The sequence below is a fragment of the Symphodus melops genome (assembly GCF_947650265.1).
Source record: "Symphodus melops genome assembly, chromosome: 11".
In the NCBI taxonomy this organism is placed as follows: domain Eukaryota; kingdom Metazoa; phylum Chordata; class Actinopteri; order Labriformes; family Labridae; genus Symphodus; species Symphodus melops.
Window position 1 is genome coordinate 17,062,661 of NC_136701.1, and position 18,883 is coordinate 17,081,543.

Consider the following 18,883-nt stretch of genomic DNA (forward strand, 5'->3'; position numbering starts at 1 on the left):
GTTTTGTCATCGGATTGAAAAACAAACTTCATTAGTTACTGTTCACTATTTTTGATATCTTGGGCTGCTTGTAGAACTAAGTTGTAGAGGAGTCATTACATGAAGTTGGGCAACTGTATCAAATATCAGCAGAGCAGGAATCTATTTTGGTATGAGGCTGCAGTTGGAGAAACTGATTGGATCAGCTGTGTTCAGCACAACTGCACTCTCCCTCCTGTAATATTACCACATTGTGTTTTTCAGAGTATCTTTGCAGGATTATATGGGCATTTATAATAGTATTTTTTTTTTTTAATGTCACTTTTAAAACCCAACAATAAATAATTTTAAAATATGTCTCTGTGCAGCAAATCAGTGTCATGCTCTGTGATGGTAACTATGTTGTTTGGACCCTAAAGGCAGTCTTGTTTTATTAAGGGGCACAAATGCTGTAAAGGTACTGGTAGCACGTGCTTTCACCTCCAGTCAAACAGCACCTGCACATGCTTTTTATTGGTAATGCAGTTTCCTTGTTTACATAGTCAAATGGAAAAAAAGCTAGGTTGTTGATATTCTAGGAAAGTAACAAACAAGAACAGATGCAGACAGGGACAAACGTCTGCATCATCCATCTCATCCAGAGTGCCAATATGTCTGACAGTGTGATGAATTAAGACCAGTAGTAAACATTAACTGGAATAATAGTTTCAAAATTGGTTCATTCACTTTTATAATTGAAGATGTTACATCGTCTGTTAACCAAAAGTAAATATATATTTCACAAATTTATTTCGGAACGAGATAAGGAAAATAGTTTTGTTGGATATTTTAAGACAGCAAGAAGCCGCTTTCCGAAACCATGTCCCATATGGTCTAGCGGTTAGGATTCCTGGTTTTCACCCAGGCGGCCCGGGTTCGACTCCCGGTATGGGAACGACTCTTTTGATCCCACAACGATACAACGCTTTGACAGTTAGCGACAGGTAAAACACACCGTGTTTAATTCAATAAGTATGATCTATCCTTACATACTTAACTTGGTATAACAGTCAGCACATGGTCCACAAAGGAACCACTAGATGGCTCTTTAATGTAAAGACTCTAAAAGTGGATTCATTTAAGAGATGGTTAAGAATCAATTAGGATAAAGATAAAATAGCAAATCGATGCTGTTTGTTTGATGACATGAAAAACTAATTGAATTGGCCTAAACACGGTTAAATATTAAATATATTAAACATTAAATCAAACATTTCCCTGATCACAATGTGTTTGCATTTCCAATAATGATGTGCACTAACTCACTCTCAATCAATCTTTATTGGCATCAACTCACTTTACAAAAAGCAGGTAAAGGACCATACTCTTTATTTAGTATTTAAAAAAAGCACAGGTAAAAAGATCTTATTGCTTTATCACAAAGACCCGGCTTAATCCATCATGAGCACTTGTAAGAAAAACTTGCTTTTGAGGGGCAGAAATCTTCTACAGAATCTACAGACAATCCATATATGATTGCAAGATTCAGAAAACAATTATACTGATTTATTACCGACTCACGCAACTAAACTAACCAAAGATCAATAATATTGATATATAAGGACATGGTAAATACTGGGATTCTTTTCAACTAGTATTCATGGTTGTGTCTAATTATACAATTCTCCAGATAACTCTTAAATGATGACCTTTCCACTTTCTCACATTAGTTTTTTTTAATACTTCAATAAGATTGTTAATCTGTCATTGGCGGGAAATGAATCAAATTCAGTTTAGCTCTTGGGCTCATAAATCTTTACAGTCCCAGGCTTCCCCCTTGAATAAATGTCATGAATATCTTGAATTACCCTCGGGATCAATAAAGTATCTATCTATCTATCTATCTATGTGTTGAATGTTTCCACAGTGACTTTACATATTTCAAAGGAAAACCTATATTTATTGATAATCCTTTCTCAGAAGTTTGATTTAGTCAAAATAGTACAGGTAGAAGTGATTCTAGAAAATTTATTCAATGACAAAATACATCATGTGAATTCAAGGAATTTGACAAATAACTTAAAACAAAAACAGTTTCAGATGTAAACATAACTTCATACAACCCAAATGCATACATAATACATATGTACATATACAGCTAAGTGCCAAAAGAGTAGAAAAAAATTCTGCTACAAATTCCCAGAGGAGTTAATGTACAATACTTGCACACAGTTTCATTGCATCGATTGACATTTATATCAACTTTAATGCATCCAGATGTTTCACTACTTTCATCAGTCAGCAGTCCAGGACTGCCGTCAATTTTGCATAGTAGTTTCCCAAAAGGTCAAACAAAAAAATCAAGTGCACTCAGCGCCTCGGTCTCCTCGTCTGTCGGCCTCTGAGATGCTGCCTGCAACAAGAAGTCATCCAGGAAGTTTTCATTGTTAGACTCATTTATGTAAGTGTGCGACGGTGCAACGGAAGCTCCTCCTAACGCGTCAACTCCATCTTGCCCGTTTGCGAGCATTTCGAGGAATCCAGTGCTGTCTGGCGAGCGGTTGCTGGCTGTTGTTGCAGGTGAGAGCAGGTCAGAGAGGAGGTCGTCGCAGATGGAGCCATCGTATGTGCTGGAGGAGACTGTGCTGGGAGAACCCAAGTCGGTGCTGTCTGGTCTGAGGCTAGTTCTGCCCTGATGACCCAACATTTCATCCAGCTTAGCAAGCTTCTTCTTCTTCGCCTTCAGCTTCTTCATTAGCTTGTACCTAAGGGCTTCAGCTGTGCCGAGACCTGGAGGAACCTTCGAGGAGCTGCTGTGTTTCTTTGAGAAGTAGATTTCCTTTTCTCCAGGAATAGGAAGTGCTGAACCAGGCGCCATGAACGGGCTTGACTTGGTACTGACAGGTGCAGGAGGTGGAAGCAGATTTGGTTTGTTTGAGTTCTTTGCACCGAACGCTCCGTACATTTCTGCAGCTTTCAGTGGGAGACCTTCACTTTTTTCTATTACAAGCTGGGGTTTGGGGACGATGCCTCCAGAAATCTGCTTTTTTCTTAAAGGGTTTGGTGTAGATCGAGAAACAGGAATAGGTTTCTTTACTTGTACAACTGGTGTGGGGGGGACTTTAGAAATAGGCTTGTCAATTTTGTGTAGTGGGTGTTTGCTGAGGAGGAAGGCCCAGCGGACATTCTGATCTATCGTTGGGGGACTATCCTCACTCGAGCACAGCGCTGACACGTCAGTGGAAGAAACGACTTGGGGAGCTTGCTGTGTAGCCGCCACAGATGGTGGGTTAATCTGAGCTGGAACATCCACAGGTCTGTGCCTGAGCACTTTGGGCGGCTCAGGAGATGCAGAAATATGTGGGGCAGCTTTAGATGAGGTTGACTTTTTAGTGGGTTGTCTTCCAACAGTTTGGCCTCTGCCAGCTCCTCTCCCTCTCCTACGTCCAGCCCTGACACTTGGCAAAAATGTGGGATCACTCGACGAGCTGTCCTCAGATTCAGAAGAGCTGGGGGGCGTGGGGAACTTTTCACCAGAGTTTTTATTACCTGCAACAGTTGAGGAGCTGTCGGGGGTAGAGTCGAGAATGTCATTCCCACTGAGAACAACCGAATCCGAATTTTGCTGGATGTCATTTAAAGGTTGCGTCTCTGAATCGGGATTTAATTCCACTAGTGTGAGTGTAATCATGTCATCATGGCTGAGGCCTTGGAACGCGTCGAGAAGTGTTGTTGAACCTATGGATGCATCAAGACCAGCCGTGATTGTCGAGTCTTCAGGTGCTGTGAGCGCACACACAATGTCAGTGTCATTGTGGGACGTAATAATCGACTGATCGAGAGTGTGAGCCAAATGTTGATCGGATTCAAAGTCCGTGTTGCACAGGCTGGAGTCCGTCTTGGGTTTAGATGGAGGAGATTCAGTAAAGGTGCTGGAGGGAGAGCAGACGTGACGCTCCCGATCGTCCTCGGCCTCCCAGAAGACGATGTGCATCTCTTGAGCAGGGACCGCGAGCTTCTGATGAGTTTCACAGTCTGGATGTTTCAGGTCGTCATACTCCAGCCAGGATCCTGCAAGACGCAATAAAAACAACCCACGGTTACTACAAGGAAGCAGCTTTCATAGTCACACAGATGTGTTATTAGACTCTGATCAACTCCAAGGCCACGGCTTACATAACATCTTTTACCATTACAAACATGTGTTTGTATAAATTCTCTATCGTCACAATATACTCTGTAAAGAAACAAATCTACACATTGTTTTCAAATATCTAATAACTTTATTTATACATCGGGGTTGCCGGTGGCGCAGCGGCAGTGCGCTCGACCCCATGTATTGAGGCTCAGTCCTCGCGAGCGGGCGGCCCGGGTTTGCGTCCGGCCTGTGTGCCTATTTCCCGCATGTCTCTCCCCGCTCTCTCTCCCCCCTTCCGACTCTATCCACTGTCCTCCCTCTCAAATAAAGGCAAAAAAGGCCAAAAAAATAAAACTTTAAACTTTATTTATACATCACCTTTCAAGGCAAGTTTATTTATATAGCACTGTTCAGACAAGGCAATTCAAAACAAATGTTTACAAAGTGCTCGGCAGTTTATAGTATATAAACACTAATATATGTTGTTTTTCATTGGTTGATATAAATACAGACACACTGCTTTGTTCATGCTGTATGAACAGTCATGATTAGTATAGTAATATCGCAAACAGATTAAGCTTTACTAAAGATAAATATTTTAATTTAATACAAATACCCAATTAAACCAAAACAGGCCCTGAAAACATTGCCCAGCCTGATACATTTTTAAATGCTTTAAATGAGAGAATAACCCAATATGGATTACATTCAACTTCAAACGAAGTCTTATCAATGATAATGAAACAGGCTCCAGCTCCGTCTGCAGTCCTCATTAGTTTAACACTGCAGGAGTCGTCCAGCAGAATGTGCTGTTGGCAAACTACAATGAAAAGCAACACAGCCATGTCTCTTCCTGTGACTCAGCTAAGAGCTATAGAGTTTGTGGTTTCACACCAAATCCAAAAGAAGCTCACTGATTCATAGCAAGAAGCAAAAACAATCAAGCGCTTCGTTATTCCAAACAATTGCACTTTCACTCAGACTAAACATGACAAATAATCAATTCTAATTAAGCTATTGTTAGATCTCAACACCCCCCCCCCCCAAAAAAACCCCCAAAACAAAACAAAAAACAACAAACAAAACAACCTACCATCAGAATTATGAATCCAGGTGACAAAGTGCTTCAGTGTCTGCTTGTACTGTATGACAGTGGAGACTGAGTAGCGTTTCCCCTTAAAGGTGAAGGTGTAGACGTCGACATCATTGTCAGGAAGCCCCTCTACAAAGTGCAGCGCGAACACCGGAGGCAAACTACACAAAACACAGAGCAAACCACTGGTTAGATACAAGCAAGGGGGAGGGGAACGTGCATCTCATCCACTGTTGACCATTTTTATCATCATATAAATCAGCATGTTCTTCCTTGATCCGGTGGTTAACCATTTGTTCTACGAACAATGAGTTCAATGTGACATTTCATATTGCTTTCTTTGCTGCAGAAGACACACAACTCAATATATATAGATATATTTTGTCAGCAGGAAGGTCAGGAGGCCATCTGGAACAGCCCTCCTGAAATAAGCAAGATATTTTTAAGGAGTGCGGATGCGGAAACGGCTTTAATGTGGTGCTGCTTTTCGAGAAACTCTTCTGGAGGGGAAGACGTGTTAATTAGGGCTGGGTTAAAAAAATCAATTAATCGATTCGAATCGATTTTCCTTTGAATGGCCCAATATCGATTCATAAAATCCTAAAATCGATTATTTGATAGTCTTTTCTACTGTGTGTAATGCAGCCTGCAGTTTAAAGCCGAGTAGTCTTGCGTGGACAGACAGAGATCTCGCGAGATCTCGTCACTCGGCGAGGAGTGCGAGCGTTGTTAAACATGGCGGGAGCACTGAAGGCACTACCAACAAACTTGCATTTTGGATTTAAAAAACACGAAGGCAGCAATGAACTGGACAATAGCAAAACTATATGCAAGATCTGCAGCGTGGAGGTGAAATATTGTGGAAACACAACGAATGTCCGAAATCATTTATCGAGACACCACCCGGAAACGCAGTCTGCAAAGACGTCGGACCCGAAGCAAACGCAGCTGGAGAAGGCATTTGTATGTAGGTTACCAGCAAACTCTCCGTGAGACCAGAAAATAACCGAGGCTGTCGCAACATTTATATGCAAGGACATACGACCATACAGCGTTGTTGAAAATGATGGTTTCCGCGGCCTTATAAAGACTCTGGAGCCACGCTACGTTATACCAACACGCAAACAGTTAAGTGACAGTCCCAAACATGTATGCAGACGTGAAACATAGCATCGCAACATCGCTTAAGTTAGCAGAGAGAGTCGCCCTAACTTGTGACTGTTGGAAATCCAGAGCAACGGATTCATACCCGACAACCTGACTTATTGCACTTTAAGACAATTCAGAACCTTTTAAATTTCTGGTTGTTTACTTTTATTTATTAATTATTTATTCATTTGTATGATTGTTTGTCTCTTTTGGTTGTTTCTCTTCTGATACAGTTGTTGGATTTTTTTTGCAACCAATGTATCATATTGCACAAAACCTTTGTGAGACAGTCACAGGCAGCAAAGTGAATGTCCTCAGTTTACAATGTGTTTGTAGCCACCTTATTTACACTGCCTGCCTTGTGATTTGATTTAAATTATTACATGTTTGTTTTGGTCAGGTCATGTTTAATAAAAAGTACATGATTAATGGCACTGCTTTGGGCTTAATTCAACAATAATATCTTTAATAATGCACCAAGTTAGAGTTAAAATTATTCAAGTAAAATTGGTACTGTGACTGAAATATCCTGAATCGAATTGAATCGTGAATCGAATCGAATCGATTCGGGAAATCTGAATCGATACCCAGCTCTAGTGTTAATCTCTTTGTGTTCAGTGTAGAAGTTATTTGAAGACTATGAGGAAGCGTATTGGCTATTATAGAATCATTCTTTATTCAGAAGTTAGTCTTGTTTGTTTAATAGACTTCCTATATTGACACAGTCATTCATTTACTGTGTGTTTCAACAGCTCAAGTACCGTCGGTCTGTAAAGGAGGAGTAATTATTCAAACAGCGTTCCAATCAGCACACTAAACCGTAGTTTGATCAGTAAACATGTTGAATTACTGCACCTTCTTGAAGCTTCTGTCCACATGTTTTTTTACTCAAGGTAGATAGAGCTCAATATCCCCCTCCCCCCTCACCTCTCCAGCAACATCGTCCTCCTCTGTTTCTTCTTGCCGCACACATTACATGGGGTGGAGTGGACTGCATGAAGAGGGTGCCAGTCAGGTAAAATGTTTGTGAAGGTAGGGAGAGTTTTCGTTACCCTGGAAAAATAACACAACAGACATTTAGGATTTTAACAGTTTAACTACTGCTGCACCTTCTACTAGCCGAGGAAATCTCAACAAACAGATGCTGATCTATCAAAAAAACAAAAACTAAATTCAATTATTCTACAGACGGTGGACAATATTTTCACATCCCAACCAGTGATCCAATTCTAAGAAACGTGCAACACAGACTAACACTCCATCACCACCCAAGCACCTCCAGAGGATTTTTTTTCCTTAATGTGGGCTAAAAATATGGTTATTGTTATTTACTGCCCTGTATGTTTATCTTTTTTGTGTCATTTACAAATGATATATTTCTCCTCTCTTACAATGCAGACAACCCTTTACCTTACTGCTTTTGTTAAATCTGAAATTTGAGAAGACATGACAGTAAAAATTTAAGTAAAATAAAACTGAGAACATGAGTTATTAAGTTATCAATGTATGAAAAGGGGCTGGAAGTCTTAAAGCTCCTGATGTTACATTATGTTCAACACTGATCATAACCATGATATTTACTCCACACAGATGGGAGGAAGATGTTAAACAGTCACTGACCCGAGTCCTTCAGGAGGACTATTTTGTCTTCCACAGACGACGTGGCGTCACTGCCATTTGTTTACATTAGACTGAAGCCAAACTGTTACTGCCACGCCGTTGATTGTAAGTGACACGTTTAAATTGAGATGTAAATGAAGTCATTATCGGACTGATACTGATGTTAGATCTGTCCCATCTCTACCTTTACTTTGGCTCGTAGAGCTGATCTCACAGATGCTGCATTAACTTCCCCGGCAGGTTTTGTGGACGGGGTGCTCAGTGGTCTTTAATAACTCCCTGGTTTTGGTATAAGAATAAAAAACGTATAATAATGTCATCTTGGTTATTATAAGGCCTGGAGGAGTTTTTAAAGAGTTAAAGTCCAGCACGTTCCTTACCCACAATTGTTAAGACTTTGGAAACTTTACAATCCCACTAAATTAAGTTAAACTAAGTTAATTTCTTTCAGCTGCTCACCTTCCTTCATACAGCTGTGCTCAGAAGGAAATCTTTGATATTTTCGTGAGCCAGGCAGTTGGCGTTTAAACAACATGTTGCTAAAGTAAGGACTAAATCCACCTGTTGTCTAGTAACCATTGCTTTGAGCCTGCTGTGAGACGCCAGCAGAAAACAAACATTAAAAAGGGTCGTCTTTCATTTCTTATTGTGCAGATTCTTAGTCCACATTAACGATCGGGATGCTCAGGTTAAGTTTGATATCCAGCAATTCTAAAAGACTAAAATAAAGTGTTTTAGACTTATCTTATCTTTATATTTGTTCATGTTTACGTCGTCTCAAACGGCTGTAATTAATGTTCTCAGTCCTCTCCAAATTATCATTTGAATATGTCATTGGTGCTCATATTGAATCTATACTCCTAATTATTATCCTTCGATTATCTTTAATTTTGTGAAGTTCAACAACTAATACAGAGAACTATTACCATTACTATTTACCAAAGGCGAGTTAACTTGAACCAGCTCATAACTTAGCCGAGATATTTGTAGTACTAAAACAGTTACACAGAGCAAGCAGCATAAAGTGGTCTGTACAAAAGAAGTGGTGTGGTCAATGACAACAAATAGAGGATTTGGACAGGCTTGGAGGTAAAACATGCGCTGGCCAATCAGGGCGTAGATAGGTTTCTGAAGATGTATCTTACAGAATCACTATTGGCTTGTGGTTGCATCCTTTCACATCACATAATTAATACATGGCAGTACAATGCTACTTTAAGTGTGACTGAAATCTATTTCTTGAGTTTAGACAGAGATTCTCACTTTTGTCCAAACTCAATAAAACAAACCTGTTCATGATGAACTCAGAGTTTGAAGCCATCAAGAGAGACTATCAATCAGTGATCGGAGTACGTCCATCTAATATCACAAGTTTCTTTCTCTCAGTTTTCAACCTCTTCTGGGAGGAAAAAAAAACACTTAGCCGAGTCCAAAGTGTCATGCATTGATCATCACTTACCTTTCTTTCATGGCAGCTTTGCATTCACTGCACTTGAACTCCCAATGAAAGGTCGACTGAAAGAAAGGCTCTGCCCACGAGTCCATGGCAAGTAGAAGAGGCATGGCAAAAACCGGGCTTTCCTTGCGACCTGAAGTACAAAAACTGGTTACTCTGGTTATACTCTTCATCGCAGGATCATGATTAGAAGGTAAATCTGTGAATAAAAAAACTAATTATGAATCTCTCTTTTGTACTTTAAACTGCCTGCTTTTCTTTCTCATCTTTCGCTGCCTCCCTCTCAATTTTAAAACCCTAACGAGTGAAAGCAACTACAGTGCATATCCAGACTTGTCACTTTCTGCTATTATCAGATGATGATTCTTACTTTGAAATATCATCGTTTACTTCCGCCTTGTGAGCCCAATATCTGAAGCTAAATCTCTCATTGTAGAAAAATCAGACACGGTCATTAATTATGCACGTTAGCGGTTGGGAGCCCGTCACTTTGTGTTTTATTAAAGTGTGCATGTTTGTCGCAAAAACAAACCTCTGTGACTCCGTTGTGCGGGAGTAATCTGTGTGAAATGCAAAGTGGCATTAGGCTGTGTAAAAATGTGAAATCTAATATTAATGAACAGAAGGCTTGAGGGGCCTTGTGATTGCTGTGCAGTTTGAAAAACGTTTTGCCCAGACAACTTGTCTCTTAAGAGAAGCTCATCGGTCTGTAGTTTTTTAAACTTCTTACAGCCACGTGGGACAGGCAGGTTTCGTCTTTCCAAACAACGAAGGCCCCCGACAAAAGGATCCAGTTAAATATTAACCTTCACTGGCTTATTCTTCAAACCGAGTCAAGATACAACTAAGAAACTCTGCGACCTGTCTCAAAACGCATCATAAAATGTGGTCTAATAAGGAATGAACTTTTGGGTGGAAGGATAACTACAACTACACACTGTTTGACTGCCACTACGATCACTTGTTGTTAGTGTTTAAAAACAATTCATGTCAAGAGTCTTGATTTCTGAATTGGTGCTGTTGGCTGAAAAAGAAACAGGAAGTAGCTTCGTTCTCAAAAACGACACGTTTGTCTGAGTGAACCGGTGCAGAGTACGCCTTCAGTGGCTGAGCTTACCCAGTTTGACGTGCAGCTTGGGCTGCACAAGTTTGAAGACGGACATCCTGAGACGCTGCAGTTCTTCATTGGTTCCTTGCAGCACGTGATGTGGAACCCTCACAACGCCATCTAGGCAGAATCCAATTCAGATAAAATAGAGTACATGTCGAGGCAATGCAAAAAAAAATAATTAAAAGACTGAAGCGTTTCCCCCCCAGTATGATGCTATAGATTATTTAACTTATTTAGTTAGTGTAACAAAAAACTTTGAAGTGCTCATCTTACTCCTGATTCTTGTTTTTTTTAAAGATTTATTTTTGGCCTTGATGCTTTATTATAGAGAGGAAAGTGGATAGAGGCGGAAATCAGGGAGAGAGACATGCGGGAGATGAGCCACGGGCCGCCCGCGCGAGGACTGAGCCTCAATGCATGGGCCGTGCGCTACCGCTGCGCCCCGTCTTACTCCTGATTCTCTTATCCCACACACACCTGCACCTCTAACGCTCAGCGTCTTATCAGTAGCAGCTGGTTGTGACGGGTGAAAACAACCAGAAACTTAACGTAACAATTAAACCTGTTATAGTTTCTACCCGTAAACTCAGTCAAACAAATCCATGATAGAAGGGCTGAGACATACATGCACACGTTGATGTTTTGTCTGACTCATGCAGCGGCTGAGTCGTCTTGCTCCTATCAAAACTGAAGCTTGTCATGGCTTTGTTTTAATAATGATAATGTACAGCTGAACTCTATAAATGAATATCTACTGAAACACTTCACAATACAAGGCGTAGTCCTGGGGCCTCATCCACAAAGCCATCACGAAAAGCTGCTCCAAGTGACTAAATTCTATGAATATTCTTAGAATCAGTACATTTTCTAAGAATTTACCTTATAAGTTAAGACTTAAGATGAAAGATATTTCACAAAGAGTCTTAGCCTTTAATCGAGTTCTTAAGGTATAAAATTACTAGGAATAGTGAGGAGGACTTCTAATGGGCTTAAGAGTTTGTCAGGGAGGAGAAAATAGAGAAATGTTCTCATAACAGGACACGAGGAATCATCTGTTTGACTCAACAATGGGTCCAATCGACAAAACTGATCCATTTCCCACTACTCTGAAGAAAGGCATGTTGAGTTTCACAACGTGTCGTTACCTCCACAGGTGCATCCAATCACGAAGCCTCGTGGCGTAAGGCCCGCCTCACGTTACTGACACCCTAACTCGGATATGATATGCACGATGGCTCAATAAATGATACAAAAGTTAATATTCAATGAGAACAATTTAACATTTGAAAAGTGCGTTATTCAAACAGGCCTCGTCTCTCCTCTGGTTTTTTTTTTAATCCTCCATCCTAGTTTGTTTTGATTTGGAGGCGCACGTGAAGAGACTGTTTCCATTTAATTTCGCACAGCATCGTGGTTGTTAAAATACAATTCATTTCCTGACAAGATGCATCCAAACCAACAGAGCATAAAATCCAGAAGTTAGCATCCACGTCTACTGAGGTGGACCCAAAAACAGCCTGCTGAATGACCACAGGGGTTGAGAGTATTGTCTACATTGCACACTGAACTGTGGCTTTTTCAGAAAGGGTCTCTGTCTCTTCCTTGCCCAGGGAATGTTCCTAAATCACTCCTTACTTGCTGGGATTTTTAGGCTAAGTTCAGAGCTCTCTGAGGGGATTCTCAGAGATTTTGTAAATCAGGCCCTGGTGTTTATGTCTGTGTGAATACATGGATAAGATGAGCCGATTTAAGTTTGTCGCAAAAACTAAATAATTTATCCGAAAAAAAAACATTTGATAGAAATACAAACCTAATATTAGAAAATATAGTCTTAGATATTGGTCAAAAATAATAATTATGTCAACCCCACGGTAAATCAAAAAGAAAAAAGCATCAACTGGACAATAAAAACATCTAAATTGTCATGGACCACACACTCCCTCATCTATCTAAATCATCTGTCTCACCTCTGCCGGTCTGACGATGGACTCGGACATCAGCAGAAATGTCTTCGTATCTTTGCAGCAGCTGGCGGACAGAAGAAAGCTGAGGCTCATCTTTAGCTGTACACCCTCTCAAGCTCTTACAGTTCACCAAAGCAACGAGCAGTGAGTCCAACCAGCACAGGCTGTTGCTGTTCCTCCAGAAAAGCTGATTGGAAACCGCTACAAGCTCGTCGGACTCCGCCTCCGTCTCCGACTCAACATTCATGTTCCTGCGCGTGTCGTTTTCTCCCGTCTCCTTTTTCTTTGTCTTCAGAGAGTTGATTGGGGTTGAATGAATGTCCTCGCCTGTGAAGAGGCATCGATTGGAGTCCAAACTGCAGCGTCTGGTCTCCTCTGTTTCACGCTTGTCCTCGTCAGTGATCGACAAGCCATCAAAGCTCCGCAGGTGTCCGACGGGGGTCTTGTTGTACGTTGAAACAATACCATCCATGCAAGAAGCCTTCTCTGACTCCTCGTCTGGTTCATCCTCTTGTTGTGATTCCCATCCTGCCATTGCAACTGGAGAATTCCTGTGGCATCCATTTGACTTTCCACCGTCTGTCTTTGGTTCTGCTTGTTGACCATTACCGTCAGCGTTTAGAGCAACATCCTCTGCTTGGCCGACATGCGTGTCTTCCAGACTTTGACTGTCCTGGTGACTTGATCGCAGACGTTTTTGCATCGGTTTGATCAGCTCTTCCTCGTCCTCCTTTGCCAGGGTATTTTTTCTTTTGCTCCCAACAGAGGGCTCCTCAGGAACCAAGTTGGCCAAAACATCCTCCAAGGAACGGCTGACCAGAGGGAAAAGGCACTGTGTGGGAATAGAGAGAAAATGATTAACATGGCAAGAAAACGCTGTTTTGTGAGAAGTGTTTGTACATGTGAAATCAGTACTGGGACTTACCTCTGGGTTTGTGCAGAGCGTTATTGACTCCTTTAGGTTGATGCGGTAAGAGCGCAGAGCAAAGTTTAAGCCCTTTGCAGTACACCAGGGACAACACTCCAGTGTAGCAGCTCTTTCCTGAACCTTTTGGACAAAATTAAGGTGATAGAAATGTAAGTATAAATGTAAGAACACGGACCTCAAGAAAAAAAGATGAGTTAATTCTCTAAATCTAAACTTTGAATCCAAGATATCTCAAAGATGAAACAGCGTAAAATTTTGACAAATCTAAGACTTTCCAGTCTACATTTTTGGATTGTAAACATTTTCATTACCGATAAACTCACTGCCATATATCAGCAACTTTCAACCCAGTGCCCCAGCTGGCTAATTAAGTTTTTTTCAATATGGTTATTGGATTTGTCTGGTCACAATCATCTTAAATATATTCTTTTAGAAGTTCAACATTAAAGTATAAAAAAATAGATGGTTTCAATAAATTAATCAAAACCCTTTCTTTCAAAGATCAAGAAATCATGTTGCATGTGATACACATGCTTCAAACCAATGAAAGAAAAAAAAAAATTCTCCTCCTCTACACATCTTCAAAAGCATCAACTTCACCAGAAACTTTCGCCTTTTACTACCAAAGATTTCCGTTTTTTATTTATTGTTGTTGTTTAATTTGGATTGGTACTGCCCATTCACAGTTTGTTTCAAATTCAATTCAGCTTTGCGCAAGTGACACTGCGAGAGGAAAACAAGAGCTCCACTGACTTTTCCCAAATACCCCACCAGTGGTGAGGCCAAAGCCCCCAAACCAGTGTCTTCATCGGTCAGTGGCAAACTGCAGCTGCTCTTCGGGTCCATTGCTGTCTGGTGCCATTCAGAAAACAAAACCATGTCACTGCGGCCCCGCTCTCCGCTCCTCCTGAAGAGACAAATATCACAATGTTACTTAATCAAACAGGTGAACGACCCTTTAAAGGTGACTTAAATGATGATATGTTAAATCTGAACAAATGTTTGTTGGCAATCACTATTTTAGCTGGAGTTCTTCTCAGTTAAATTTTAAAAGACATAAAATAAGTCCATGCGAAATAATACAATTAAACCTCAAAGGCAGACTTTTTCCAATTACTGTACAGATTTATAAAATAATCATAAACATGTTGAGTGTTAGAAAGGATTATTGTTTGTTTCTATCCATACACCTCCAGCCTCGTGACCAAATCACGTTTACAGGCACGCACGTGGAAGCACCGGCCATGTATACAAACATATACAAGAAAAGTCCAGTAAGGTTCAAAGTTTGAGGCAGGTCTGGAAGGGAAAATAGATGTTTTATGAGATGCACACACTCAGAATAAATAAAAAGAAATCAGATTAAGAAATGTTTTGACCATTAAAACTCGGCTGGATCCGGAGTTAAAGCTTCATCAAAGTGGTATAGACACTTTTTTCAATCCAGCATTGAAAAGGGTTCGCCTTCAATAAATAAAAACTATTCTTATAAAATGAAAGATTAAGGACAATTAATCGAGCTGTTATAATAAACAAGAGACATCATGAGACCTGCTTAGTTATTACAAAGCCCAGATTATGTAATGATAGTAATACATGATACACTTTCTATAGGCTGCACACCATAACGCAACAATATTGATACAATTGTAAAAAATAATGTAACTTACTGTTGAGATAAGCTCACCAGGCTGCTAGCATGCTAATGAGTTAGCCTAAAACCGAGTATTCGTTTCAGCCTCATTCAAAGTTATTTTGAGATTTAATTCACACATACCGTGACAACATTTACATTCAATCTGTTCGAGCGATGTTGAAGTGTTAAATCCATAAGAAGAGCGCAGCCTTCTTTAAATAATGTTTGCGAGGAGAGCCCATGTGCACCCATTAGTCAGTTCGTGTCCTGAACGTTTGGTTGCCGGTTGTAGGTGCAGCACCCTTTGTCGTCCCCCTGTAGAGAACAAAGGTTCCGCCGGCCCCCACATGGTAGCCGAAGTGAACTGCGACAAGTGCACGGATCAGTGTTCATGTTATAAACTGTCCCGTTGTTATTTACAGCAACATTGTGACGTTACTGATGTTTCTTTATTGCACTACCCACAGAAGCAACACCGGTCGAGATTACACAAAGTTGTTAATTTTGAAGTTGCATTCAAACACGAAAATAAGTCATCATTATTTCAATAAACCTATTTATATGGTTATATTTCTGTCACAGCCTAGTTATTAAAGTCTGAAATATACAGAATAACAGCGATTAAAAATCACGGGAAATACCTAGTTCTCTTACTCTCAACTATTTATCCAAAATAATAATGTTATCTTTATTTATACTAATAACAATATTAATAATCATTATTATTTCTAATAATATTAATACTCTTCTAAGGAGTAGTGGTTATAGTATGAGTAGACGCATATGTTTATAATAAATGAACACATCACACATTTAACACGGCATTATACACAACAAATCGGATTATCTAATCTGTTATATTGTTATTTTTTTAGATGGATATTTTTGATGATCAAGCCTGTGTCTTTTTGAGAGAAAGAAGTGTAGATTAGATGGTGGGGTTTTATGTCCCTCACTCTGCTTCAAGAATATACCTTCTGCTCCTTTAGCCTCCCATCTCTCATGCATAAACACACACGCGAACGCACGCACGCACATACACAGACACTCAGATCTCCCTCCACCCAATCCCGCCTCTTGCATGTGCCCTCCTCCATTAAGCCCCTCCTGTATCTACTGCTCTCCTGTCCTCTATTTTCCTCTTGATGACAAAATGAATTTGCATATTTTTCCCAGGGAGCGCTCATTAGAATGCATAAACCGGCCGCCTCCTGGCTTCATGAGCAGGCTATAGCTTTCTGCCGTGGCATCTCCTGATGCAAAATGAGACTCAGACAGGCAGCATCACAGGCAGACATGTGGCCTGAGTCTGGGTTGTGATTGGCATTTGGAATCAGTTCACCCTTCCCTTCCTTAATTCATGGATAAGAATAAACTATGTGTCAGCCATTTTTTCTTTGTTTCTGTATTAGCTGCTAAGCAGAGGCATCTTAGATGCCCATTTCATCATTAACTGTGTACTGAAATAATCAATCATTTCTTGAGTATAAGATTAGAGAAAAAGATTATCCTAAATGGGCCTGGGAAAAATGGACTGTTAGCAGGACTACATTTTAAAATATCAGAATAAACATTTGCATTCCCCTCATATTTGGTCCTCAAACTCCCACATCTATATTTAAACACATTCAGCTTACATTACCTTACATTTGGACAAAAGACAGCCTTACCACATTAAAATAATGAAAAGGCCTGGCCTTTACAATGCACGCTCATTCTTCTGTTTACAACTCAGTATTTTGCCCAGGGTGGCACAAGAGGCCAAATCACTGGCTCAAAAAAGTTAGCATTCTTAACTACCACTACTATGGATGCAAACAATTGGCAAATGCACTTCTGTAATCTTTACAGGTTAAGCAACTACTGTCTTAAATCATATAAAGTCAGCTTACAGAGCACCTGTATCTGTTTAACAGCTCAAGAGATATATGGATACAGTTTAACAGCGATATGTTTGTTCCATCAATACAGACTGTCATCAAACTCATTGCAGTATAGATTGCTTTATTGTGTGCAGGAAATGCTATGCCAAACCATAATCATGATTTGTAGTGAATAATCACATAACATGTTCTACATAAAGAGTAATAGCTTCTGCCCTCTGGTAAGAAACAAAAAAAAAAACATGTATCCCTGTGTCTATAAGGTTTCTAAATAGCGGCAAATAAGACTGGATAGGCACTGGACTATAATATGTCTTTGCGTTTAAGCCCTGAGATTTTATCAACCTGATGTTATATTTATATATTTTTTTTCTGGACATTTTTTAATAATGTTCTTTGTTTTTTTATGTAAATGATGTAGATTGTTGTCTTATTTATGGCTGCGTCATTGGTGAAGAGCCCAAGAAAAATGTCTCCCCTTGTGATAAAATAAAGTAAATATTGAATCTTGAATAGCCTACATCCTGCTGACATCCCTTGGCAGAGCTAATGTCTGTAGGACAGCAAGGACTGCAAATAGTATAATGAACTGTTGCATTTGTGTGAGGGAAAAATGCTGAAAATGTGCCAATAAGCCTTGTTCGATATTCCATTTAGTTTTCTCAATAACATGATGAAATTAGTTATAATTGTCCAGAAGAGATGTATAAGTAACATGTATATGTATAAGTTAGTACTGGAAGAACATAATACAAAATTTTATCCAACCCCCCCCCCCCCAAAAAAAGAAAAAAAACCCATCTCTGAACAGACAAAAATAAAAGGATTTGGCCATTTATTGCTTCTGTTAACGCAGGGATTTTTTTTTAGAGCTATACAGGCAGGAGATCTAGAAAAGCTACCATACCTGTACAACTAATGTATGTTAAGTAGCCTACAAGCAGACTTTCTATCAACACTTCCCCTCTGTCTTTTTGATAGAAAAATCATTATTCTGGGCACTATATTACAAAATCCGTCTATCTTATGAATGCATTATCTACTAACTTCGGCTAAAGCGTAACGTAAACTGTGTTACAGAATACTAGCATGTTTCAGTCAGAAAATGAAACAAAAAAAACGAGACATAAAATACTGACTGTGCTATGAAAATGTATAACCGTCAATCATGAAGCTTATCTACCAATGTGACTCATCATTTGAAGTTTCTGTCTTAATAAGAAATGCTGCTTGTGTGTAAAAAAAATCAATTTTTAAAAATCAAATGAGTGCCTCATTAGTGCTAATTAAGTGTGCTTGTGGGAAAGACTAGCAGTACACTTTGTGATCTTGCCATGTAGTGACTCAGCCTGTTTCTAATATAGGGCGAAAACGGAAAATTACGAGTTAAAAAGCAATTAAAAGGCGTGTCAAAGACTGGAAGGCTATTTAGCTTGCATTCAAAGTCCAGTCCAAATTATTTAAAATGTCATCTACAGTGCCTAATTGTCCCATATGGGATGGGCAAGTGCGTCTTCAGTCATTTACATGCGATTACGCCATGTTCTTCTGATGCGTTTTCATAGTCATAATTTGCAAATAAACTCACGTGTATTGAGGAGAATGGACAATGGTTCTAGTTGATGAAGAGGGGGACAGCCTGTCCAACACGGCCGCACAACAGTTTAGAGTCGCCCGGTTCACTGACTACAAGCGCTCCACGTTGTCTCATTCATTTAACTTGCCTACTGTACACTGTGCTCGACGTAGTGAATTCAATACTATGGCAAACACACTACACTACTACCAGCTACAGCATGCTCGGACAGAAATATTTTTGTATCCACGCGCCTCGGAAAACTTCAGTGACGTTTCACAAAAGGCAACCAATGCACCTTCGTCTTCTATTAGGACAATGAAAAGCCTCCGCCCAATCAGAGGAGCGCCAGAATGGGTGCTGGCCAATGG

The 18,883-nt window shown here is 40.0% G+C and overlaps 1 protein-coding gene across 4 annotated transcripts; it reads right to left on the reverse strand.

Annotated features, from left to right (window-relative positions):
* Nucleotides 1-1,972: 1,972 nt before the first annotated feature.
* Nucleotides 1,973-18,793, reverse strand: uspl1 (ubiquitin specific peptidase like 1). 4 transcript variants are annotated; one of them, XM_079355753.1, is made up of 10 exons: nucleotides 15,195-15,398; nucleotides 14,606-14,716; nucleotides 14,171-14,324; nucleotides 13,415-13,537; nucleotides 12,493-13,321; nucleotides 10,532-10,642; nucleotides 9,418-9,547; nucleotides 7,266-7,391; nucleotides 5,190-5,350; nucleotides 1,973-4,029 (listed from the first exon to the last, which is right to left on the reverse strand). In XM_079355753.1, exons 1-10 carry the CDS (start codon nucleotides 15,203-15,205, stop codon nucleotides 2,306-2,308), a joined length of 3,480 nt encoding a protein of 1,159 aa, XP_079211879.1. In that variant the 5' UTR covers nucleotides 15,206-15,398; the 3' UTR covers nucleotides 1,973-2,305. The 4 variants fall into 4 exon arrangements, with proteins under 4 accessions (XP_079211879.1, XP_079211881.1, XP_079211880.1 ...); XM_079355755.1 differs by lacking the exons at nucleotides 14,606-14,716; nucleotides 15,195-15,398 and adding an exon at nucleotides 18,525-18,793; XM_079355754.1 differs by lacking the exon at nucleotides 14,606-14,716 and having other exon boundaries at nucleotides 15,195-15,396.
* Between the last annotated feature and the right edge of the window lie 90 nt (nucleotides 18,794-18,883).